Below are 25,745 nucleotides of genomic sequence, written 5' to 3' on the forward strand. Positions count from 1 at the left end.
GAATCAAGACACATCACAGGCCGTACTCAATGTGTGTGGAGCACGTGCGCTAACCACTGCACCACGGTTCCGATTGTATTCAATCCTTAAATGAAAAATAATAATTTTCTTCCAGCTTTTTTACTGGACACAGATTAAAACTATCCCTTATTTAATTGGTTTTTCACTATAAATCTCAACATCTGCAGTCTCCTTGGCGATTATGATTTTACTAGAAAGTTCGATTACACATTCTAGCGCCCTGCGCATGCATCAAGCACCACTTAGTGTAACTGAACATGAAATCACGATTGTGCCTCGAGACTGCAATGGCAAGATGTACAGTGAAAAAGGAGTTATATTTTGGTCTGTTCTCACCCAAAACCAAATGGATCGCTTCACAAGACATGGATTAAACCATTGGAGTCGTATGGATTACTTTTATGCTAACTTTTAAATGCTTTTAAAGCATTTTGGAGCTTCACATTTTTGGTCACTACTAACTTGCATTGTATGGACCTGCAGAGCTGAGATAGTCTTCTAAAATTTTTCCTTTGTGCTCTGCAGAAGTCAGTCATATACATCTAGGATGGCATGAGGGTGAGTAAATGATGCAAGAATTTTCATTTTTGGGTGAACTATTCCTTTAAGATGAACAAGTCTGTAGAATTGATTTTGTTCCTGGAGCAAAGGCTTGTACCTCAGCTCCTGTTGAGCAGCAGTGGTGTCCAGGGTGTCTTCCAGCTCAGTCTTCAGAGCCTCCAGCTCCTCACTCAGATCTCTCTTGAGTTTCTCTGCTTTGTTTCGGGCTGCTTTCTCAGACTCTAGATCTTCCTGCAGTTCAGCTAGCTGGGCCTGCAGCTCCCGCACCTGCTTCAGGGCATTGTTCTTCTGAACAACTTCTTCATCACCTCTGAGGAACACATATCAAAAGATGAGGAGGATTATTTGGAAACACAAAAAACACATTTGAAACATTGTAAAAACTATATTGCAGTACATCTTTAATATGTTTTACACAATGCTTTGAATTAAACAGGCCTTTTTAGAATTAAACTACTGAATAGGTTTTAATATGAAATTCTGATAATTACAAGGGAGTGTCCAAATACTTTTGGCCATGTAGTTCATGTATGCTCATGGTTGCGATAGCATGTATTGTCACAGCAAGATGGAATGCAATACAAAGTCAAAGTAAGCTTATGGATGTTGATAGACACAGACCTGAATTTCTTCACAATTGGGCAAAGTAAACAAACCCAGAGGTCAAGAAACAAACATTCCATGACCAATATACCAATTAATTTCATCCTAACATAACTCAGCCTACCATACGCTATTGTTTAGACAAGGTCAGCTGCATGATAGCAGAGCTATTTTTGCTCCGAGAGAACACCCCCACCCCTCCCACCATGTGCTCCTGGTTATTCAGAGATTCACCTGGCCAGTACAGCCTGTAGCTCCTCTTCTTTCTTGGCCAGCTGGATCTTGAGTTCCTCAATTTGGGCCTGCAGCTCAGCTATCTGATCTTGTAGGTCTGTGGTCTCACCATCCAGCTTTCGCTTGGCTTTTTCAAGCTCTTGCCTCGTTTTCTCTTCCTTCTTCAGACGCTCTGAGAATCAAACACGCCAACACAAACAATCGAAACCATTTTTTCCATGCACTTGACAAGTTGGTAATAGTATTTCAGTTGCATGCCTTTCCGAATAATACAAATTGCTAGATTCAACCCTGTCTTCACCTTCCAGGTCTACCATCATCATTTCTTGCTTGTTCTTGACTTTGCCAAGGTTCTTGGCCTTCTCCTCTTCCTCAGCCAGCTGGGAGGTCATCTCATTGACACGGTCTTCCAGGAGTTTCTTCTCCTGAAGGATAGGGAGAGAGTTCAGATTTGAAGTACAGAGGCCAAAGAAATGTTTCAGTATTTTTCCATTTAATGAAAACCTTTTGGCAGATGGATGGTTTCCCTGATCATTTGTCTTGCAAAATACCTTCACAATATTCAATTTCTATCTCTTTGTGTATCATTAATGCAAAGATATGGCCTTTGGGTTTCAAACGATGAAGCCTAAACTGACCTTTAGGAATTTGGAGTTCTGGTCCTCCAACAGCAGAATATCCTCCTCCATCTTTTTAATCTTAGCTTCAGCTGTCACCTTCTCCAGCTGAAGTTTCTGTCGGGCAGCCTCCTCTTCATCCAGCTGTTCCTCTAGGTCCTGTTAGGATACACAAAGACACATATACACATTTGGCTAATGGACAGCAATAGTGTGACATTCAATTCCACTAGATATTTACCTAATTTGCTATACATTGCTTTTTGTGTACCACATTCCTTATTCCTACCCAGAAGTGATTGGTTATTTTCTATGTTAGATAGGAGTTTAGACTTCCTTGTCACTCAGAGCCTAAATTAGAGTCTATAGTTGATCCAAGATTATATTTCCTCAGTTAAGACTTCACCTGTATGTGCGACTGCATTTTCTTCTTCTCATTCTGCAAAGACTGGTTCCTCTCCTCTTCCTCCTCCACGCGAGACTCCAAGTCATGAAGGATCTCCTCCAGTTCTTGTTTTTTAGCCACCAGACGAGCCCTCATCTCTTCAGCTTCAGCAAACAATTCCGTCTCGGCCTGCAGTTGCTCTGCCAAGATGTTCTTCTCCTCCAAGAGCTGAAGGGAACAAAACAAGAAGATTTTCTCTCCGCTTCTACAGTCCTTCATATTTTTAGGATTGAACTTGGTCGACAAGGTCACTATGATCCTGTAAGGCTGCAGAAGATTGTAGAGATTCCATAACATGGAAAAAAATCCACAAGAGGCCATGTGTTACTGTGATTTTACTATGGTAAACTGTGTCGTAATCCGTTGTGAAAAATGGAATAACCCCTTTACCATGGGTAACATAATCAGCAATATAAAATTATCAAAACATTTAATTATTTAATGAACATTGATATTATCACAATAGCCAATTATGCCAAGAAAAGTTGTTCCGTAGCTAACTGTATGATTTGTAGTAACTTGTGCATTAAAATAGATAAAGCACATACAAGTGTGCTTCTATCAGCTATTTTACAATGTCTTCAAATGCGGCTCATTCAATCAGATTTTTGGGCCGGAACAATATGTTCTGTTACAAACAGTTAATAACACTGCACAGATCATGAATCTAACATTCAGAATAATAACAGAGGGAGCATTATGTGTGTGCTAACCTGCTGGTGTTTTCTCTCCATTTCCACAAGCTCATTCTCCACCTTCACTTGCCTCTCCTTCACTTTAATGAGCTCCTCATCCTTGGCCTGCATTTCCTCTTCCTGACGGGTCACCTGCAGGAGGGGTTTCACCTGCAAACACAATGATAATACAAGCCTCAATAGAAAGCTAAACATACCCATAAGCACAGACATCTTATAACTATTATCAGTTTCTCGTGCAACCACAGAAACATACACAAAAGCTAGTCAAATGACTTGAACATTTATGTAAACAGTCTCTTTTCTGAAATAAGACCAACCTTGGTGAAGAGTCTCCACCATTGCCAGTGGCGCAGTTTCAGGTAGGCGGCACAGTTTCTCTGGAGGACTTTCAAAGCACTGAGCTGCTGTTGTTTTTTAGAAAAGGCTCTGAGGAACACAACCACAGAACAACCTTCCTTCACAAGGTCTCGTAGGAGAACAATTCAAATATTTCCAGTCTTTAAATTGCATCACTGTGGGTGTTTGCATTTGGACTCACTTGCGAGCCAGGTACCCTCGACAGACTGACTGAAAGTAGATGATGATGTCTGTTATTTTCAGGTCTCGCTCTTCTTCCAGGTGTGCTAAAACTCCAGTGCGGAAGAAGATTTTACTCTGACCGATCCGGTAGAGGTTTGGGTCAAGCTCCAATGCTCGGATCTACAGATGAGGATGTTCGTAAGTGAAACTAGTTAGTATTTAGTACATATATTTTAAAATATTGAGATAATAAATAAACATTCTATGAAACTATGGACGGCCAAATTAAAACAAATAAAAGTTCATCTCAATCGACAGCATTTGTAGCATAATGTTGATTACCACAAATTAATTTCAACTCGTTTCTCCTTTTCTTTAAAGTCCCTCTACAGTCACTGGTTTAAACCCTAAAATCTCATCTTTGTTAATCAAAATTACATATTTAAAAAAAAAATGTCCATGAAAATAATCCCTTCATGTCTTAGATATAACTCTACACCTTTGCCTCATTTATTATGTGCAGATCTATGAATATGCAAATTAGTCCCCGCCTCCATATCCACTTACCCCTGCACTGCTCGCCTGCAGCACGGGCTCGCTGTGTCCCCAGGATAAATTGATGGAACCATGTTGGGTTTCAATATAAGTTTAGTGGTAAAACCCATCATTGGAATGCCCAATACCCAATGCGCTAAGTCTTTGTGGTCACGTAGTGATTCGCCTCAGTCTGGGTGGCGGAGGACGAATCCCAGTTGCCGCCACGTCTGAGACCATCAACCCGCGCATCTTACCGCGTGGCTTGTTGAGCGCGTTGCCACGTTGACATAACGCATGTGGAGGCTTCACGCCATCCACCGCGGCAACCACGCTCAACTCACCACGCGCCCCACCGAGAACTAACCACATTATAGCAACCACGAGGAGGTTACCCCATGTGAATCTACCCTCCCTAGCAACCGGGCCAATTTGGTTGCTTAGGAGACCTGGCTTGAGTCACTCAGCACACCCTGGGATTTGAACTAGCGAACTCCAGGGGTGGTAGCCAGCGTCTTTTACCACTGAGCTACCCAGGCCCCCCAAACCCATCTGTTTTTTAGTAAAATTTTCAAAAGAGTTCACTGGCAAATGACTACTGCAAACCTGAGTTTTCTCTGGAAGTTTTGCTGGGACATTATGATTTTTCCAAATAAACTGCACCCATTTATCTCGGATTTTCAGATCCTTTGGTAATACATGAAAGCACACCATTTGTCCTTTCACAACTTTGCATCCGAAAACAGAACATGTCTTGCAATATACCGATACATAGCTACACCTTGCTTCTCCAGATACCCCTTGCTTCGCCGTAGCATATGCTATTGATATGGAAAGCCCCACCCCGCAAATTGATGGGATTGGTTCCTTAGGTTTGTGATGTATGAAACCCTGGCTGTCTGATTCTGTGTTTTTGAGATTGACTTTGGGTAAACTGCAGTTCAAAGGTGAAAATGCTCAGCCATGGCATTGACAGGTGATTTAACTCATGATATGTCTTCTAGCATATAAAAAACACCAAATGGACATGTAAACAAGGTTAAAAACTTAAATTTCACCTGAGGGGGGTCTTTAAAAAAAAAAACCCTAAAAATCTGGGTTTCAGTGAGGCACTTACACTGGAAGTGAATGGGGTCACTTTGTGGAGAAATGTGAAGCTTCTAATTTTATTGAAGCACTTACATTAATGCTTCTGTTAAAACTTGTGTATTATTTGAGCTGTAAAGTTGTTGAAATCGTCATTTTTACAGTCAATTTAGGGTTTTAGTGTTTACGGCATTATGTCGTCATGGCAACAAAATTGGCTATAACTTTACACAGAAAAGATTAGCAAGCGATTTTATCATACTAAAATCATGTTAACACAAATACGGTTTACATTTTGTGGCAATACTTTCAAAACAGTGTGTATTTTAACGTTTACAGATTGGCCCCATTTACTTCCATTGTACGTGCTTCACTGAAACACAGATTTTTGCTTTTTTTTTTTTTTTTTTTTTTTAAAGGAACGACAAGTCGAAATACAGTTTTGTGGCAATCAACTTTGTGCTTTCAATTGAGCTTACCTTGTATTGAAACCAAAAATTTAATTTCAATCAATAAATAAACATGCTTGTTTATTTTTTTTATACTGTACTTTTTTCCCCCACATTTTTATGATTATTTTATTTTATTATTATACAAAAACTAGGGCACTTTGGGGTTCGGAAATGCAGGATTCCTCCGCTGGCTGTCATTTAGAAATTAAGCATATTATTATTAAAGTGAAATACTCAATTTTATTATAAAAAAAATAAATAAAAAAAATAATATATATATATATATATATATATAAAAATGCTGTCCTTTTATTTTTTTTAATTTTTTTTATTTTTTTTTTAAGTGGATATTATTAAATGTTTCAAACAATAATTATAATTTTATAGAATATTACAAAATGCATTGGAACATCAATTATTCAATCATTAAATTATTTCAAGTGGAGTACTTTGGTCCTCCATATGGTCCTCTCTGATGGGAAAATGGCTAACCACTTTTGCCGGTCATCAGAGTAAAAAAAAAAATTAAACCTCACCATTCTCTCACAAGCCTGCTTGCCATCCATAAAACCTTTGGGAATTGCATTGGGAGTGAGGATCTCATATCTAGGAGGGGAAAATAGATACAGTACAGTTTTATCACTGGTAAACTACAAGTATAGAATATTGACACTACTGCACTAAAGAAGTGGTCCTCTACTCTTAAAAGATAAGATATCTAATGATCTATTAACAAGATATCTGAAACAAACCTCTGTCTAAACTCTTGGAAGATGATACGGTTGGGGAATCCCTGTCTGCAGATCCTGATCCCTTCTAGAACCCCATTACACCTCAGCTGATCTAGAACCAGGTGGGGCTCCAGTTTACCAGCCTAACAGAGAAGAAAGGGAAAGGCAATGAGGTGTATGACCGTTTGATACACTTTAATAACAGTTCACAACTGGTTTATGTCCAAGCATGCTATAGTCACAATGAATATGACAATACAATAGTGTAACAACAACAACAGATGGCCTTCATAACCTTAGGCCATGTTTATTTTGTTAAGAACCCTGCCATATGACAATTTAAGGGGATAAATGTCACTTACTCTTTTCTCATGATTGGGGATGATACATCGGACGAAGTTGGGGTTGGTGTTCCTCAGTGTGGCCATCAGTTTTGTAAGAGACTCTTTATAGAGCTGACCCACAGTACGGAACATGCCCTTCTTAGTCTTATACGTGGCTCCAAACGCAGTCTCATTCATTCCTGCCACTTGGTCCAAACCAACAATACGGTCCACTGCCATGAAGAGCGAGAAAGAAAGAAAGATACGGAACAGTTGTTCTTCAAAGCTAACGCTACAGAATATAAATAAAGTACAGTCACACAGCATAGCCAAATCATGTGAAGATAAACATGGGAAGTCTACAACTAAATCTCTATTTCAACAACAAAAAGCAGAGGGTCAGGGTCAAAATACACTGTGTATTTTTGCATGTTTGCAAAGAGCATTTAAAGCAATGTTCCACTGATTCTTTCAGGCCTTTAATCATCTAAAGTCATATTTCCCAAAAGCAAACAGAATATAAATTTCAAAAAGTAGTACAGTGTATTTTGACTCAATGCCACAAGTTCAGAAAGCCAATTCATGAGCCATTGGACTCTACAGGTCATGGCTGACTACGCCAGCAGGATCAGAGCTAGGCAAATGGAGACATGAAATAGATGAAGAGTGCCAAAGACAAGACTACATCTAAAAACAAGCACAAGCTGCAAAAGAAAGAAATGAAACCATTCAGCTCCAAATTAAGAAATCATCTCACTGAGATGGTAAATCTCACAAAACTGATCTAAATCATGCCTGGATCATGTTTAACCCCACAATCAAAAGAAAGAAATAAGAAATTATACTTTGCTTAACATTCGTTTTCATTCAGTTTTCAGAAATCCGAAAAAATAGGCCTTTTTATTATTAGATCATTTGTATGTATGACGCTGTAAACTTAGATTTTGTTTTTCAAGAGCGCTCTTCACTCCTCTCACTTGCACACAATAGGTTAAAACTAGCGATGGGACAAAATATGGAATTTTGAAATATTGCGAACAAAAATAAATGACAAACAATATCAAAGTTTGATATTTTGAAATTTGCAACATTGTTTTCTGTCCATGTGATAAAAAAATGAAATGACCTGTCTAAGATCAAGGTCTCTCTGTGGCTTCTTTCTACACCATTTACAGGGTCCGCAAAAGGTCCTTGAAGTGCTTAAAGTGCTCAAATTTAGCTTTTAGAAATTTAGAAAAATCGCCTTATGTTGAAAAGTGATTGAAATTTAAATTTCTGCTGCATTGTGTGTGCATTACTTTAAAACGTGACAACTCATATCATTATTATATATGCTAGTTCATGACAATATTAATTGATAGAAATAAAAACAAGTACATTTGTCACTTGAATGTTATAGTTTTGATTGCAACCCATCATATTTTTCAGGACATATTCTGTTCAGTTCTATTGCTTGTCCTGCACTTGATCAGCCTGAATGTAGCCAACTATTCTGAAGGTTCATTTGTTTGTGATCTTTTCTTATAGACAAAGGTATATGAGAAACTCCTATTATTTGAACTTTGAGCATTTATATTGTGTATTAGAGAACTTTATTTTGATGAGAAATTATAATGTGCATTTTGCTCAAAGTTTCCAAAGAATAAACAATTTTGTGTCATACTTTTTCATTTAAGTATTGTTACATATATAGGATTGAGATTATATTGAATCATTAACCTCATATTGTACACTGATTAGCCAAAACATTATGACTCACAGGTGAAGCGAATAACATTGATCATCTCCTAACAAGGCTGTATGTCAAGGTCTGGGTAGATTAGATGGTAAGCGAACAATCAGTTCTCGTAGTCAACATGTTGAATGCAGGAAAAATGGGCAGGAGGTAAGACCAGAGCTACTTTGAAAAGGGCCAAATTGTTATGGACAGATGACTGGGTCAGATCATCTCTAAAATGGCAAGGCTTACAGGGTGCTCCCAGTCAGCAGTGGTGAGTACCTACCGACAGTGGTCTGAGGAGGGACAAACCACAAACCGGCGACAGGGTGTTGGGCGCCCAAGGCTCATCGATGCGCAAGGGCAACGAAGGCTATTCCGTCTGGTCTGAACTGACAGAAGGTCTACTGTGTCACAAGTCACTGAAAATTTTAATGATGGTCACGGGAGGAATGTGTCACAACACAGTGCATCAATGCAGTATGGGGCTGCGTAGCCACAGACCGGTCAGAGTACCCATGATGTCCCCCCGTCAAAAGTGCCTACAATGGGCATGCAAGCATCGGAACTTGACCTTGAAGCAGTGGAAGAAGGTCGCCTGGTCCGATGATTCCCCTTTTTTTTCCATCACGTGAACAGCCGTGTACATGGGCGCCGTTTACCTGGGGAAGTCATGACACCAGAATGCACTGTGGAAAGACGACAAGCCGGTAGAGGGAGTGTGATGCTCTGGTCAATGTTCTGCTGGGAAATCCTGGGTCCAGCCATTCATGTAGTCGTCAATTTGACACGTGCCACCTACCTAACCATTGTTGCAGACCAGGTACACCCCTTCATGGCAATGGTATTCCCTGATGGCAGTGGCTCTTTCAGCAGGATAATGCGCCCTGCCTCATTGCACACACTGTTCGGGAATGTTTTGAGGAACATGATGAAGTGTTCATGGTGTTTCCCTGCCCTTCAAATTCCCCAGATCTCAATCTGATTGAGCTTGGGATGTACTGGAACAACAAGTCCGATCTACAGTGGCTCCACACGGCTCTTGCAACTTACAGGACTTGAAGGATCTGCTGCTAATGTCATACCACAGGACACCTTCAGGGGTCTTGTAGAGTCTATGCCTCGGCGGGTCGGTGCTGTTTTGGTGGAACGCGGAGGACCAACAGCATATTAGGCAGGTGGTCATAATGTTTTGGCTCATCAGTGTATGTTATACTGAATCATGAGATAACCATATCGTCCCACCCCAGTCACAACAGATTTTTTATTCTTCAAACTGCATCAAAACACACAGGCAAACTCAAGCATGACACTCAAACCTGCAATAATTCAATAATAATATAACTTCTCTCTCACTTTTTTGATGCATCTTGTGTAAAGATGTCGTTGCCCTGCATGTTCTCAGCATTCACATTTCTATGAATGTCGATATTTCGCTTGTGGGTGATATTTCACTTGTTTAGCATCAATGATGATTAAATTCCACCATACAAACAGTGCAAATTACTTTACTTTTGTAAAACGTTAAACATTTACCTCCTCCAACATACTGTTAATTAAGCAATCAGAAACACTTGTTAGTTTTGACTCAATGGGGGCTGGCAAAGACTAGCTTCTACCTCTACAGCTACAACTATATTTTTGCAGCATATCAAATTTGCTCATCAATCTTTTAACCATTACCTTCTAGTAAATTCCAGTTTTAAGAACTGCTAATGTTATAACTACTTATGTTCTTTTCTTAACGGGGGCCTCTATGAAAAATCTACTGAGCGGTCAGTGTTGACTGGCACAGGACTGAGCGAGTAATTTGGATTCCAGTGAAACAAGACCAGTATTGTTCCAAGTTCCCTGTCGGAGACACTACAGAATTCCTACCCCCCTCACCCAAACTCCAGCTCCCTTACACGGCCCATCAAAAGGCTGTCTGGCACTTAGAACAAATACGCTGTCTGAACACGAAGAGCAAGGGCATGTCAACATTACCACACATACTGTCTGCTGAAATCCAAGGGGCATTGGGTGTTTGGATGAGTTTCATGAAAACACATCCAGGTCATATTTCACCCAAGGAATATTATATACCTCTTATATTTATATTTTTCTTAAATAAAATTAGGCCTAAGATTTTTTGTACTGTGACATAGTATTAACATTTCTAACTACCATAATGAGCCTGAAAGTTTTAATTAGATTTTTTTTTTTTTTTTTTCTCATTTTCAATCACTCAAAAAAATAATCAAAACATCTTAAATGTCATTAAAAATAGACTTCATTATGCTAAATATTTATTTTGTCTTAATGATTTTGAGTTGAAATTTGACCCGGACTTGTTCTCAACAGGTTTTGTGAGATTCACCTGCTTATCTGTCAAAATGGCCTTCAACACTGCATGACTGACAATGCTACTTAATAATAGGTCCAGATTTAATAATGAGTGTGTTTACTTGCACACTAATAGTGGCTAACTAACGAAAAACAACGTATTAAAAAAAATTAATATATATAATCAGACAACGGATTATTCTCTGCTTTTAACATCAAAAAGTAAACAGTGGATAAGCCAGTAATAAAGGCGTTTACATGCAATGCGAAATCGGGGTAATGGGCAAAAATCAAACCGTGGCAATGTTTTTTTTCTTAAACTGTTTATTACCTTATGAGAGAAAAAAAAATAAGCTTAAGAGCCTTTACATGACCACACACGCTGTTGGCTTCTTAAGCTCAATCGTTGTAAGATCATGCATGTAAACACGGTCAATGATTTTATACTTCTATTGTTGAATACTTGCTAAAGATATACAGGGAAAATACTTAAGTGAAGTGGTCGTAATTGCTTAAGTAACTCAAGAAACAAAAAGGGCCCTAAATCCTTGTAGCTAGCACTTAGAGTTACCCAGATTACGCTGTAAATGTGTTTTGCAATGTCAATACTGCAAATTAAGTCACTCTGCACATAATTTCAGTTTTCATGCAATCGTGATTCATGGTCAGTTTGGGCATCTTATTGAATCAGCCAAGTCAAGCTTCCTTCCAAATGAATCCAGCAAACTCTAGTTAGCTAGAGGGACCAGGGCCCAGGTCTACAAGCCATGGGAGTGTTTGAAAGTACACAATGTGCTGGTAAGCAGAGACCTACAGCATCGTATACCTTCACCTGGCGATTCATGGAGACTAGAGACATCATAAAAAGACGCTCTTTGGAAATTCTGAATCTCTATGGTCGAGAGACAGAGAAGGGGGCAAAAGGGAGATAAACAATGAGCAAAATAAACACAGCTAGCACATAAAAGACATAAATGGTAGTAAACACACTGGTTAGTGCTGTACAACACAGGTGAGAACAAGCAACAGTAAGTCATCATTCCATTTGCACTAGCTTCAGATTTTCTGGAAGCATGTGTACTTTTAATGTAAAACATTTAAAATACTGCTGATCCATCTTAGTGCACAAACAAAAATCTATAACTTTAATGGAATATTCCAGATTCAACACAAGTTTAAGTTAAGCTCAATCAACAGCATTTGTGGCATAATGCTGATAACCACAAAAAATATTTTTTGAGTTGTCCCTCCTTGTCTTAAGGAAAAAAAAAAAAAAAAAATCACGGTTTCAGTGAGGCACTTACAATACAAGTTAATGGGGCTGATCCGTAAAAGTATAGCCACAAGACGTAAACAATATGTGTGTTAATATGATTTTAGTGTGATAAGATTACTTACTAACTTTTTCTGTGCAAAGTTACATCCAATTTTACAACTCTGTTGCCATGAAGACATAACGCCTTAAACCTTAAACCCTAAAATGACTGTAAAAATTGCAATTTTAACAACTTTACAGTTCAAATAACACACAAGTTTTAATAGAAGAATGAATGCAAGTGCTTTTATAAAATTATAAGCTTCACATTTCTGCTTTTAAACCCTCCAAGAATTGGCCCAATTCACTTCCATTATAAGTGCCTCACTGTAACAAATATTTTTGCTTTTTTAAAGAAAAGGAGGGACGAATTAAAATAACATTTTTGTGGTAATCAACATTGTGCTACAAATCCTATCGATTGAGCTTAACTTGTATTGAACCCAGAATATTCCTTTATGGTAATTCATTCTTTTTTTTTGTCAATACCTTGACCAGGGATGTGCGGTATGACTAAAACTAATATCATGTTAACAGTATACCGTAAATATTGCTTAAAATTAAGAGAAAATATTTTATAATAAAAAGATTATATACACTTGGTGGTTATAGAATATACTTTGTACATTTTAGTTTAAAACAAAAGACTCAAAATAGTAAAACTAATATTGCAAAACAAATGGATAGTTCCAACTCTAACTTCTGATTGGATGAGGCACATTCTAAGCTGTTGTAAAATAGCCAATAAATGCACACAATGCAAGTCGCTACACGTTGACAAACAAAACTCCTTAATAACAAGTCATTCCTCGTCTTGGGACACGTCCCGCTCTGTAATTTCATGTTACTTTATATTTCATCATCACTGTATACGAGTCATGCCCACTAACAGCCGCAAATAAACCTATCATGGTATATACAGTACAACAAAATCAGCCCCAACTCTGACCCCTTGTAGCTGAATTAATAGTAAGGAATTTGTTTTTGTTAAAATATTTGTGTCAAGCCACCGTAATGCATAACAAGCAGTTTTTACATGGCAGAAAAAACATGAAACTGAACAGTGAAAACAACAGTCTCTTTCTTCACAGAGTGGGAGGGTAGAGCCATAAAATCGGGCCGTTAAACGTTTCATATGTCAGGGGGAGTTGGGAAGGCACTCGAGAAGGAAACCGCTTACCATCCTTCCACAGTTCAGCCACAAACTTATCTGTGGACTGGTGGAGGAGTGTTGCCACATTGTCATTTAGAGGGTCCATGTTTTTCATTAACCACTCATCTGCCTTGTAGTCAACCTGCAGAGGACAAGGGAAATTAACACCACGTTAACACATTAAAACACTCAAGATGGGAATGATGAAATTCAGCCATTTTTGGTTCAGCCAGTTCAATCTTTAAGTGTGGATTGTTTAATTTAAATGTTTCGCAGTTCAAGCTGTCATTGTCTGTTTGTATAATATTATGCAGCTACTGAAAGTTAGTCAATTAACTTTTTTTCACTTAAACAACAACAAAGAACCCTCTCATTTTGTGGCTTTTAACCCGAATAGAGCTCAAAAGGAGTGAAAAAGTTTAAGTTCCCCATTTCATGCAGTGTCAAGTTACTATTGCAAACGGCCTGTTGATCTGAAACAGATGTGGCCCACAGCTGGATGCAGCTACGCTTGAAGACAGTATCACAGCATTTCACTGCAAGCCAATATGGCCAGACTAAATCCAATTACATAAGGTCAAGATGCATTCCATTTTTTTTTTTTACTGGAAAACGAACACCAACAACAGACCTACATTATAAAATATAATTCTGTCATTATCTAATCATTCTACATCATTTCAAAACAGATAAAAATGTAAGTTACATTTTGCCAAACTTTTCCTCTTGTGTTCCACATAAGAAAGTCATAAGGACTGTATAGAATAAAAAGTGAATCAAACATTTGTGTTGTGGCACTGATATAAATACAGACGTACCCTGCCAGCATAGTGAATGATGCAGAAATCGGCCTTGTCTTTCAGCTGCCGTGGTTTCTGGAACTTGGTGTGAGTTCCCTGCTCTTGCACCAGTTTGTCCACAAACGTTTTATCAGTGGCTTTAGGGAACCAGCACTCCTCATCCAACAGAGCCAACACACCAGGAGGATTTGCCTTGGAAAGTGACCATATCAAAATGATTCTTTATTTATAGAAGAGTCCAAAAGTACAGCACTATAAGCCCCTTTCTTCACAACATTCTCTACTGTGGCAACAATAACTTCTAGCACATTACATTCTGTAAATGCTTGGGGTAGAAAATATTTGTAGTACCCTAGAATAAGAAATCATATGGATGTGTGAGGTGTTGAGGTGAGAGCTCACCGGTCTCTCGATGAGGTCAATACAGGGCTGCAAGTCTAGACCAAAGTCGATGAAGCTCCATTCGATGCCTTCCCGCTGGTACTCCTCCTGCTCCAGAATGAACATGGTGTGGTTGAACAGCTGCTGAAGCTTCTCGTTGGTGTAGTTGATGCAGAGCTGCTCAAATGAGTTCAACTGACAAGAGATGGATGAAGCAATAAATATAGATATTAATTTTTAGTCCCAGAACAGGTTAAATTGATACTTACGACCAGTATCAACTGAATACAGCAGCTACTTGTCTTCTAAAGTAATCCAATTGTACTAGTTACTTGATACTTTAATTTCATTCTAACTATTCCATTATTTAATTACAACTCATTTTAGCAGATGCGTCTTATCCAAAGCATGCTATAACCACTCCATCATCCTTTGTAGTACAAAATGGCAGAATTTCCATGGAAGGAACAATCATTTCCTTCAAATATGAAATAATAAAGTACTGTTCAGAAACTTTCTGAAAATGTGGTTCGGCACAGTCTGATCATTCTCCTTTTTAAATGCATTTTAGAACTGAGCCTTATGTTTTAGTCTGGTTTCGATTCTTTTCCCCAGTACTTTCAGGTTTTTGCATTGCCTAGATTTTTAGAAAGCAACCAACCGTATCAGAAGCCCTCTGACTTGTTGCAGTGTACTGATTCATGCCTATGATTTAGAGCAGTGACAGCTGAGTATTAAATCCAAGGAAGCCGCACCTGGAATATCTCAAAGCCAGCAATGTCCAGGATGCCAATGAAGGAAGCTCCCTGGCGCTTGGTCCTGTCCAGAGCTTTGTTAATGCGGTGAACAAGCCAACGGAACAACCTTTCGTATGTGGCCTTGGCCAGGGCCTCCACAGCAAAGTCAGCCTGCAGAGGAACAGGCTCAGTGTAATACAGACCTCACATTTACAAACAATATGCATTAAAACATTTGCTGATCACACTGTTGTTAGAAATTAAAAGATCTAAAGGAGTTAAAACAAAAAGCTGTATAAAATGAATACTACAAAATTATAAGCAATATTACAATACTAAATGTTTTACTATGCATTAAACCTCTTTAAATAATACTTTTCAAAAGTACTTTCAATTAGGAAACACAAAAAAATGTGTTACTGTTAATTATTTCTCTATTTTAGTTGGTCTCTCTGCTACTGAGCAGTTTGGAATAGCAGGAATTAAAAGAAATTACTAGTGCTATCAGTCGATTAAAATATTCAATCGCGATTAATCACATGATTTTTTTTTATAGTTATTCGCGATTAAATCACAGATTTTGAAAGTGCTTAAATTTTAGTCTATATGTACTTCTTTTCCTGTTAAATGCATTTATTTTCTTTTTAGAAAGGAAAACAAAACAATATGTAAAAATATTGCTTTATTAACATTTTCCAAATAAAGCCTTCCACAGTATAAAGATAGAAATGCACTAAAATATCACCAATTCAAGTAACATTAAATGTTTCACAAAGTCTAAGTGGGAGTTTGACTAATTGAAAGAACTAGTCCCTATGGGTTGCACAGTCATTGCAATGTACACTAAATCTCTTAAACCCTCATCCTCCACAATATTAATCAACCGACAGACTCTGGCTATCCACTTTGGATATGGAATTCAAATGATTTGCGTTGGGGCGTTGCCCTGCAGACAACAGCCGTGTTCAGAACGGCATACTATCCGTACTACTCTTACTGCTTCCAACATATATATATATATATATATATATATATATATATATATATATATATATGTATATGGCGAAAATTGTTGCCTATTGTCGTAAATGGACACAGAAGTGAAAAGGAAATGTGGCATGTGCAAATGCACAGCACTGGTCCAAGATCAGCCTAAAGCAAGTGCTGACAATTGAAGACTAATGAAAATAGTGTTTCATAGATGAGTGATCTGACAGATATACAGTGAGAAAGGAAGAGTTCATTACCTGTTCTTTAGTTTGGGCCTTTTGTACATAGTCTCTGCCCACTTTGATTCTTGGAGACAAGATAGCACGTGTGAATTCCATGACATTCATGCCAAGCAGGTGGCAAAGCTTTTGAGCAGCTGAAAAACAGAAAAGGAAATATTCAAATACATATACAAACTCACCAAAAATGGTGAAATTCTTTTTCTGTTTAAAAGATTTTAGCAGCTGCTTAATGGACTTAAAAGGTGGTGAGAGAAGTTATTTCTGAGACATATTTACTCATGAGTATGGCTATTATTACAATTTACTGACTTCTAAAACCAGTACTGCCCATTTAGCAGCAAAACAAACCCAAAGTTTCCCCTTTAGGATCACCGGCAGGACTATAATTTTCCAGTTTCATGTTGTGAATGAAATGACTTGGCTTGAGCAGATGAATCTCTCCATATCTGACCATGAACGGTGATGGTAAAAACATATTATTCAAAATGCCAGTGGAATAAGCTTGTTGGAATGCACCATCACCATAAAACGCTGGTTGCTTTTGAGCCTCTTACGTAAGCATGTTTGATTTAATGCAACTTAGCACAACTATTCCGGTATTTTCTTCTCATATGAAATGTATCCAAAGAACCAATCAAGCTGTCACCACAGAAGCACAAGATAAGTTAGTGGGGTGATTTGTCAAAACAAACCAGCTCAGAATTGTGCAAAACCATCCGGTTGGGGGATGAGATCGGAGGGTAGTCTGGACACTACACACACTTTAATGCTAGTGCACTGCCAATATATTTACAGAGTTGAGCTATTATTTTTGCAATTCCATTGGGTGACCCTAATGGCACAGAAATGTAACACGGCAACTTTAAGATGTCAATAAATTGCATAACAAACAAGTAAAGGCTTCCTGTCTATGTAAAAATGGAAATATCACTGTTATCAATTAAAAGACATTCTCAGGTGTTTGTGATCTAGTAAACACTTCAGCGTGGTGTAAAAAGAGTGTTTATGTGGTACCGGTGTTTTCTGGCATTGAAGCCTGATCTGTGTTTCTCTCCTTCTTGAACACAATGTTGCCAAACTGCAGAACAGCCGACACCACTTTCAGCATTGCTGCAGTGACAGAGAAACAGCTCAGTTAGTCTGTAGATATTTTTATTAGCTTTATATGGAAAAAAAAAAAAAAAAAAAAAAAAAAGGCACGTCCTCATTTAAGTAAACGTGTGCAATTCTAATGAAAACTGTCAATAAAATGTCCTGGTCATATTTTTACCAAATCAACAGAAAAAAAAAAATATATTGCATTTTATTTTGCATAAAGAAAATGAAGCCTACATTTAGGACAACTAAGATTTTTTGCATTGTGACAATTTTATTATGATATTTCAGCACATTTTACTCCCTAATTCTTATTATTGTAACATGTCCGGACAGTTTACAATTCAAGTTTGTAGGATCACCTGTTTTCTCCAGGGGGCAGTAGGCGAAACTCCAGCTGGCAACACGCAGCTTACACAGACATAAAAAAAAACGCATTTACCGAAGGCAGACAACACAAGATGAGAACACGTTCTTGCGTTAAAACACAGCTTGATGGAGTGCAAATCCGAACACAGGGATATCAAGATATGTTTCTTGAGTTCGTTTAACTTGACACAGCGACCTAAAAACGGTACGTTTACAACACAATGCAACCGAGACATTCCCAAAGACTTTGTCTGACGCAGGTGTACTTTGACACATCCTTAGACAAGCCCTTATAATAAATCTCAGACTGACTGATGTGCAAAATTGATTGCTATGGACTGTAGACCAATAATAGGCTTATGTTAAATAATATGGGGAAAAAAAATATTGCATTCTTAAGCCACTTTTTGTATTGTCTTTTAATACTTGTGTGCCAAAATAATGTAATGCATTTTCAGTATCTGCATTTTTATAATATATATAGTATATTTTATTTATAATTATTTAAATATAACTATTTATAATTGTTTAATCATTATATATTGAATTATTGTAACTTGAGGGGCTTTCTCAGCAAATATTTATGCGATTAATTTGATTAATTAATCAGCATACCATGTAATTAATTAGATAAAAAAAAAAAAAAGTAACGATTGACAGCCCTAATTATTTTATTTTACATTGCAGTAATGCGAATATCATAATGACCATTTGGTTCGTTCCGAGCAGAAACTATATTTTTTCATTCTGGTTGAGGCATTCCACCTGCTCCTTTCCAAATGGTAACCGGATAAAACTAAATAAAATAACAGTTAAAATGTTCTTTTTAAAATGGCAGTCCTCAGGGGCCTGGGTATCCCAGCAAGTAATGACGCTGACTACCACACCTGGAGTCGCGAGTTCGAATCCACGGCGTGCTGAGTGACTCCAGTCAGGCTTCCTAAGCAACCAATTGGCTGGTTCTAGGGTGGGTAGAGTCACATTGGGTTAACCTCCTCATGGTCACTATAATGTGGTTCGCTCTCGGTGGGGCGTGTGGTGAGTTGTGTGTGGATGCCGTGGAGAATAGCGTGAAGCCTCCACACGTGCTATGTCTCCGTGGTAGCATGCTCAACAAGACACATGATAAGATGCGCGGACTGAAGGTCTCAGATGTGGAGGCAACTGAGATTCGTCCTCCGCCACCCGGATTGAGGAGAGTCACTATGCCACCACGAGGACCTAGAGTGCATTGGGAATTGGTCATACCAAATTGGGGAGAAAAAAAAAAGAAAAAAAGAAAATGACAGTCCTCTGTGCTAAATATGGGTGATATACCAGTTGCAGTGTTGCCAGATCTTGCAAGAGAAACAAACTACTTGGTCTGGAAAAACACTTGCCTCACCAAAATAAGCAAAAGCAAGCAATTTTTTTTTTCCTGCATGGTGGATTTATCCACATAGAAATCAGAATAAGCATACAGTTAATTCAAGTATATTTTTAATTACAGACCTGCTTCACAGTCAAAACCCAGCAGCATTAAATCTGTAATAATGCACTATATCTAACAATAATTCAGTGAAGACTTCTAAACAACTGAGAAATGTACTTTTTAATGTAATATTTAATAATGTTTTTATTGTATCTGTATTAGCCATGCACGTATATGTAGTAATTATAGATCGTTGCTAAAAAGGTCTTCATTCACAGAATGTTACATCCACAACAAAGAAATGCAGTGGTTTCCTTCACACTATTTTCATTTTTTCAGGCAACAAAATTTACTGTGATAAACCCTTTGGTTTCATGAAAAAATTATCAGAATGAAATTAACTGGTTGTAACTGGTTACCAGAATTTAAAGATAATGTTTCACTCCAGAACAATTGAAAATGACTTTGTTCCCATTTTCGGTTACATTCTGCAAAAACCTTCGTTCGTTTTTGGTTTTCATTCCTTGAACCTTTTTTAGTCCCTGGTCATAATATAAAAAATCTTAATGGCCCTAAAGGCTTAATTTTCTATATGCAAAATATATTTTCCTTATTTTCATTTTTAATTTTGGAGTAAAATAGGACATTTTCTTAAGTCAGGTTTCATGAAAATCACCCCGTGTGTATGTGTGTTCCGTGTCTCCTTACATAAAATTTCATCATGGGAGAAGCTCATAATATGCATGGCCTCCATGGTCTCTTGGAAATTGTCCTTGTCCTGTTGTCCAGGAATGGTAATGTTACCATTAGAAAGAAACCGGTAGTTATTGAAGCCCTCCAGGAGTAGATCAGCTGTCAGGGGAACAATAAGTATAAAAAACAAACTGCTGCTATTTTCTGCACCACACTGTTTCTGCTCTGCGACACCAAACTGCTTCACTCTCCATACTCAATCTGATGCCTTTATACATTGTGAGAATACAGGAAATTCCCAAATGCAAAAAGATGTACTTACATCTGAGATGTTCCCCTGCACCAGCCAACAGCTGGTAGAAGATGTGGAAGGTGCGTTCATCTTTGGCTTGGCGAATGGCCCTGGATTTTTCAAGAAGATCTTACTGACGAGTTAAGGATTAGTTATGCTTTAAATGTCCTCATTTACAGCTCAACTTTACTCGTCATTAGTAGACTTAATTTAAAGGGATAACATACCCAAAAATGAAAATTCTCTCATTTACTCAACTCCTTCCCATCCCAGATGTGTATGACTTATTCTTCTACTGAACACAAATGAAGGTTTTTAGAAGAATATCTCAGCTCTGTAGTTCCATATAATGCAAGTGAATGGTGGCCAGAAGTTTGAAGCTCCAAAAAGCATTTAAAAGTCAGCAAAAATGAATGCATTTGACTCCAGTGGTTAAATCCATGTCTTCAGAAGTGAGAAACAGATGAATATTTAAGTTCTTTTTTAATATAAATCTCCACTTTCACTTTAACATTCTTCTATTTTGGTGATTTGCATTCTTCGTGCTCATCGCCACCTACTGGGCAGGGAGGAGAATTTATAGTAAAAAAGGACTTATATATTTATCTGTTTCTCACCCACACCTATCATATCGCTTCTGAAGACATGGATTAAACCACTGGAGTCGTATGGATTACTTGTATGCTGCCTTCATATGCTTTTTGGAGCATCAAATTTCTGGCCACCATTCACTTGCATTGTATGGACACAGAGAACTGAGCTATTTTTCTAAAAATCTTTGTTTGTGTTCAGCAGAAGAAAGTCATACACATCTGGGATGTCATGAGGTTGAGTTAATGAGATCATTTTCATTTTTGGGTGAACTATGCCTTTAAGCTTTTATAGTATGAGGATGCATGAAGAAAGGAAATTTGAAATAGAAAACTCAATGTATCTTGCAACAAGTTTCCCTTTAGAGATCAATCATTGCTTAAATAAGTGATTGAACTGATGTCAATTCAGGATACAGGTTTCAATGTTGGCCCCCACAATGTAACCGGTTACATCAAAGTTGATGCGGATGAACTTTCCCTGTGGAAAAACAAATACTTGGTTGTGGTTATAATGATCAGGCTCACTAAAAACATACCTCTGCGTCATGATATTTTATGGGCCTAATCAACATTTCCAGGAATCCATTGGAACAGCCAGACGATGGACTCTTTCATCATTTGGACATAGTGGCTTGTGTGGGCGTGATATGCAGCATGTTTAAACACAGCTCTGCATTAAAGAGATCTACACTCAAAAGTGTGCGTTAAAGGCTAACAGACACACTTATTTGCTGCAAATGCCCCAAAATAATAACCTACGTGAGGGCCTGAAGTATCAGAATTGCTCTGTGGCTTTTGATTTGTTTGTATCTTTAAAAGCGGTCTGCTGACTTCGACACATGCCAGCTAAATCACATTCAGCTGGCCAGATAAGCTGACGCAAGATAGAGAAAAAGATTCTTCGCTCTTTCGGAGTGCTGAATGTGGATTTTAGTTAGCCCGATCTTTCCAGTTGCTACACCTCAAATATCCTGTCCAAAATGGTTACAAACATGAATACAGCAAAACAGTGTAGATTTTTCCTGCATGATACTGAAGGGAAAAACAAAGATGGGATAATCAGATCAGTCCTAATAGACCAACTTACAAAGCGTGAAGAGTTGTCATTTTTCACTGTCTTGGCATTCCCAAAGGATTCCAGAATAGGGTTTGCCTGCAGGAGTTGACGCTCTAACTCTCCCTGTAATGCAAATGTTAGAAACATTTTCAAGATATATGATGAAATGGAGGTTCATAAAGAAAAACAGATACAAATGACTTCAAGTTCAAAAGTGGAGTGTAACTCTTTTATTTGAGTTATTAAATAATCTAGCCTGAACATTTTGCACAGCATGATGGAAGACCTTGAGAAGACACGAAGTGAAGTCTGCTATTAAACACCAATACACAGGGTGAAAAGCAGGCAAGAAAACATTTCCAATCCGTGTATGACACATTACATTATCTTAACAATATTATACTGTTCATTTAGGGTTAGTTTGCATCAGCAAGAAAGTCATACCCATCTATCATGAGAGATGAGTCTCATTTAATTTTTTTTTTTAAAAATGCCTTTTTAACAGGCAAAAGTTTTTCCATCTGATCTAGACCACAAAACACTTCTGTTTACTGCATTCTCTGCAGACTGAGTATTTTATTGAGAAAGCACAATATTGTGAAACGCTATAAAGAAACTAACTTGCTTTCACAGAAATGCCACTTCTCTGCATTTGACCGTCAAACCAGAAGCAGATCATCTAGATGGGAGTAAAAATACACTACCATGCAAATATAATTAAAGCCTGGGCAGCTGTGAGAGGGTTCTCTGTTTTATGTGAAGAGACATTTTCACTGGCCGCCTGAAATGCGGGCATTCTTGGGGACGGGGGGTTGGAGTGGAAACTCCTGAAATTAGCAACAGGCGTCCGAAATCCCACTGTGTCACATCACAGAGATAGTCTGCATCACAGCTCCCTCAACCACAAAATGTGGGACATCTACGTCTTAAATTCCTGAGCCCTCTATGTTGTCCATGTCAACCTGAAGTTTGGACAGGTGTTCTATTGTTCCAAAACGCTACTGTTGTCATAAGACAGGAGGATAATGTCAGAGAAGAGGGTGGAGAGCTGCAGTGATTTTTCATCTGTGTGCGACCTCTGACTGCGGGGAGCTGTTCATATTACGTAACCCAAAGCCAAATGACAGCGAAATAGTGGATATAGTCTTGGGGAGTTTTTTTTTTTGGTTTAGAGTTTGAGCAGTTTTGATGCTCACAGCAACTTACTGTATTATAAAAGGCCAGCAAAGGCCTAAAATAAACTGTACCTGCTTTAAGAATTAGGAGAAGATAGACCTTAATCAAATTCAGTGTTTAATGGTGTATTAATAATTTTTGCTTGACTGAGGGTATGTCTAGAAGGAACAAACAACAGCCAGTAACTAAAGACTTTTTAAAGCGTTACTAATGAAGTTTTGCTGTAACAGCAGTAATAGCAGCTAGAATTCGTTAGCAGGTTTCTGTCTCATCTAAGTGATTTACCAAATAAATTGAACAATTCAGGAGAAAAAAGGCTGTTTAAAAAAAAAAAAAAAAAGTGTAAAAAGAAAATCACATTTACTAAATTTGACTAACTGCTGTTTCTTTATGCTTTCAAAATAATAAAATTAAATTTCAATTAAATGTTAAAAGTTTCTCTTTAGGTTCATACATCTTACATTACTGTAATAGTGGGTTGAAAATATACTCTATACTTAATACATATTAAAATATATTAATACTAGTGCTGTCGGTTGATAAAATTTTTTTGTAGTTAATCGCGATTAATTGCAGATTTTAAAAGTGCTGAAATTTGACTATTTATACTTCGTCAAAATGTATTTATTTCCATCTTAGGAAACAATATGTAGCAATATAATACTTAACATTTTATAAAGTTAATTACAATATAAAGATAGAAATGCACTAAAATATCAATTCAAGTAACTAAACATTTCCCGAAGTCTAAGTGGGAGTTTGACTAATTGAAAGAACTAGTCCCTATAGGTTGCATATTCATTGCAATGTGCATTAAATCTCTTATTCTCTTATCCTCCACAATATTAATCAACCGGTAGACTGTGGCTATCCACTTTGTTAAAGTAACAGTGAAGCTGTGTTCATGATTCGCGTTAGAGCAGCAAAGCTAGCATTGGCGCTTTGAACTCACCATGAAAAGCGCTTGCAAACAAACACGTCTCATTCTGCGTTTTGGTGATAGTTAAGATTTGGTGTGCTTCTGTGGTAATTAAAATGAGCCTTACATAGGCTAAAAATACTTGATTTCTATCACAAGTCCCATCTGGGATTGTTTTGTACATCAAATAGCACTAAGAACATTTCTTCACCATTTTATCGCTGACAGGGAAGCGCTGTTAGAGATTCTTTTAATTAAATAACAACCTCTGCAGCTCTATCATAGGTGAGAGCGTAACACTCAACTAGCATGTTACGAACGGTCTTTTAGAGCTCCTTGGTTACGACATTACGGCCCATAGAATGTCTATGGGACTGCCGCGTTATGCCGTTTTATGCTAAGCTTGTAGGCACTGTTGTGTTTGTGGTGTATGCGTCAGTGTAATGACTCCGGGCGGATGCATTACAAAGGTGCCGCCCTTTACACCAGTGTTTATGCTGTATTAACGGTAAATGCATTAATCGCGATTAAGAAAAATGTACGAGTTAAACGTTTTAATCACATAGGTTAACGTGTTAATTCCAACAGCCCTAATTTATATATATATATATATATATTTTTATTTTTTTTACAAACTTAATGACAATATAAAAGGCAATTATTTAATTCTGCAAACAACATGTTATCTTTATAATATCATATATTAAGCCAAAAAGGCACTTTCATCAATTACAGAAAGTATGCCAAGAACTACAGGCATTTGAGTCTCTTTGTAACAGAGTAAATGGACATTCCAGAAGCTTCCAACTGCATGCATGGACCCAGATAACATGTGACTTGTGAAATGGGAATTCAGCACCATGCCCAACACTGCACCATCATGCAGTATTCTGCTTAAATGCAACACTGTCTAAAGTTTTACTGTTATCACCCCCCAAAAAAAGGATAGTAACATACACTAGAGCCACAGAGAACATTCACAAAATGAGAACAGAAAGCAGATGTTACACAGTAGAATAAGAAGACATTAGTAAAGGAACATTAAATCAATAAATAAATAATTCCCATATAACATTAATAAGACAGTGAAAGTAATGAAGGTGAAGTTTACTGTGCCCTCTAAGGAACTGGTGCGAGATATGAGAATAAAGAAACAAAACAAAAAAATAAGGGACTACAAGCTACTCACATAAGACAGGATTCCGCTCTGTAATCAAATGATTTTCGTGGAAACACAGAGGTGTTAATGTCACAAATAGAGGGAACACACACATATGCTTGACATTACAGACAGATTGTACACAGCAAGGGGTGACTTAAAAAAATGTTCCAGGTTCACTACAAGTTGGCTCTTAATTACAAGTCAATTCGAGGGTTTAAGAGTAAAAATGTGAATCTCATATTTGTTGAAGCACTTGAATTCTTACTTAAAAAGTGTGACATGTACTGAACCCGGCACATTCCTTTAAAAGCATAACGAAAACAGTGTTGGGAATATCATCTGAAAGAAACATCCTCATTTTGTGAACAAGGTTTTTTCTCTGCTGGTTTAGAATGTTGCTGGTCTTTGTTGGTCATTATGTTTGGACTGAAACTAATCTGTCAGGTGTCAACAGAACAGATATGATTGCATAAGGCTGTTAAAGATCCCCCCAG

The 25,745-nt window shown here is 37.7% G+C and overlaps 1 protein-coding gene across 2 annotated transcripts in view; it reads right to left on the bottom strand.

Moving 5' to 3' along the window:
- myh10 (myosin, heavy chain 10, non-muscle) overlaps positions 1 to 25,745 on the bottom strand; it is an 85,544-nt gene that overhangs the window by 12,688 nt on the left and 47,111 nt on the right. For both annotated transcript variants that reach the window (XM_051707834.1, XM_051707833.1), the window contains 21 exons: positions 22,025 to 22,117; positions 21,352 to 21,415; positions 20,375 to 20,473; positions 20,068 to 20,211; positions 17,499 to 17,594; positions 16,500 to 16,618; positions 15,271 to 15,423; positions 14,537 to 14,710; positions 14,153 to 14,326; positions 13,362 to 13,476; positions 6,864 to 7,057; positions 6,523 to 6,644; positions 6,307 to 6,376; positions 3,718 to 3,878; positions 3,497 to 3,605; positions 3,195 to 3,326; positions 2,443 to 2,649; positions 2,058 to 2,195; positions 1,721 to 1,844; positions 1,420 to 1,591; positions 680 to 892 (listed from right to left, as the gene is read on the bottom strand). In XM_051707834.1, coding sequence (XP_051563794.1) covers positions 680 to 892; positions 1,420 to 1,591; positions 1,721 to 1,844; positions 2,058 to 2,195; positions 2,443 to 2,649; positions 3,195 to 3,326; positions 3,497 to 3,605; positions 3,718 to 3,878; positions 6,307 to 6,376; positions 6,523 to 6,644; positions 6,864 to 7,057; positions 13,362 to 13,476; positions 14,153 to 14,326; positions 14,537 to 14,710; positions 15,271 to 15,423; positions 16,500 to 16,618; positions 17,499 to 17,594; positions 20,068 to 20,211; positions 20,375 to 20,473; positions 21,352 to 21,415; positions 22,025 to 22,117 — 2,873 coding nt within the window. The remainder of the gene's footprint in view (positions 1 to 679; positions 893 to 1,419; positions 1,592 to 1,720; positions 1,845 to 2,057; positions 2,196 to 2,442; positions 2,650 to 3,194; positions 3,327 to 3,496; positions 3,606 to 3,717; positions 3,879 to 6,306; positions 6,377 to 6,522; positions 6,645 to 6,863; positions 7,058 to 13,361; positions 13,477 to 14,152; positions 14,327 to 14,536; positions 14,711 to 15,270; positions 15,424 to 16,499; positions 16,619 to 17,498; positions 17,595 to 20,067; positions 20,212 to 20,374; positions 20,474 to 21,351; positions 21,416 to 22,024; positions 22,118 to 25,745) is intronic.

This window comes from Myxocyprinus asiaticus, chromosome 9 (assembly GCF_019703515.2).
Source record: "Myxocyprinus asiaticus isolate MX2 ecotype Aquarium Trade chromosome 9, UBuf_Myxa_2, whole genome shotgun sequence".
Classification (NCBI taxonomy): Eukaryota; Metazoa; Chordata; class Actinopteri; order Cypriniformes; family Catostomidae; genus Myxocyprinus; species Myxocyprinus asiaticus.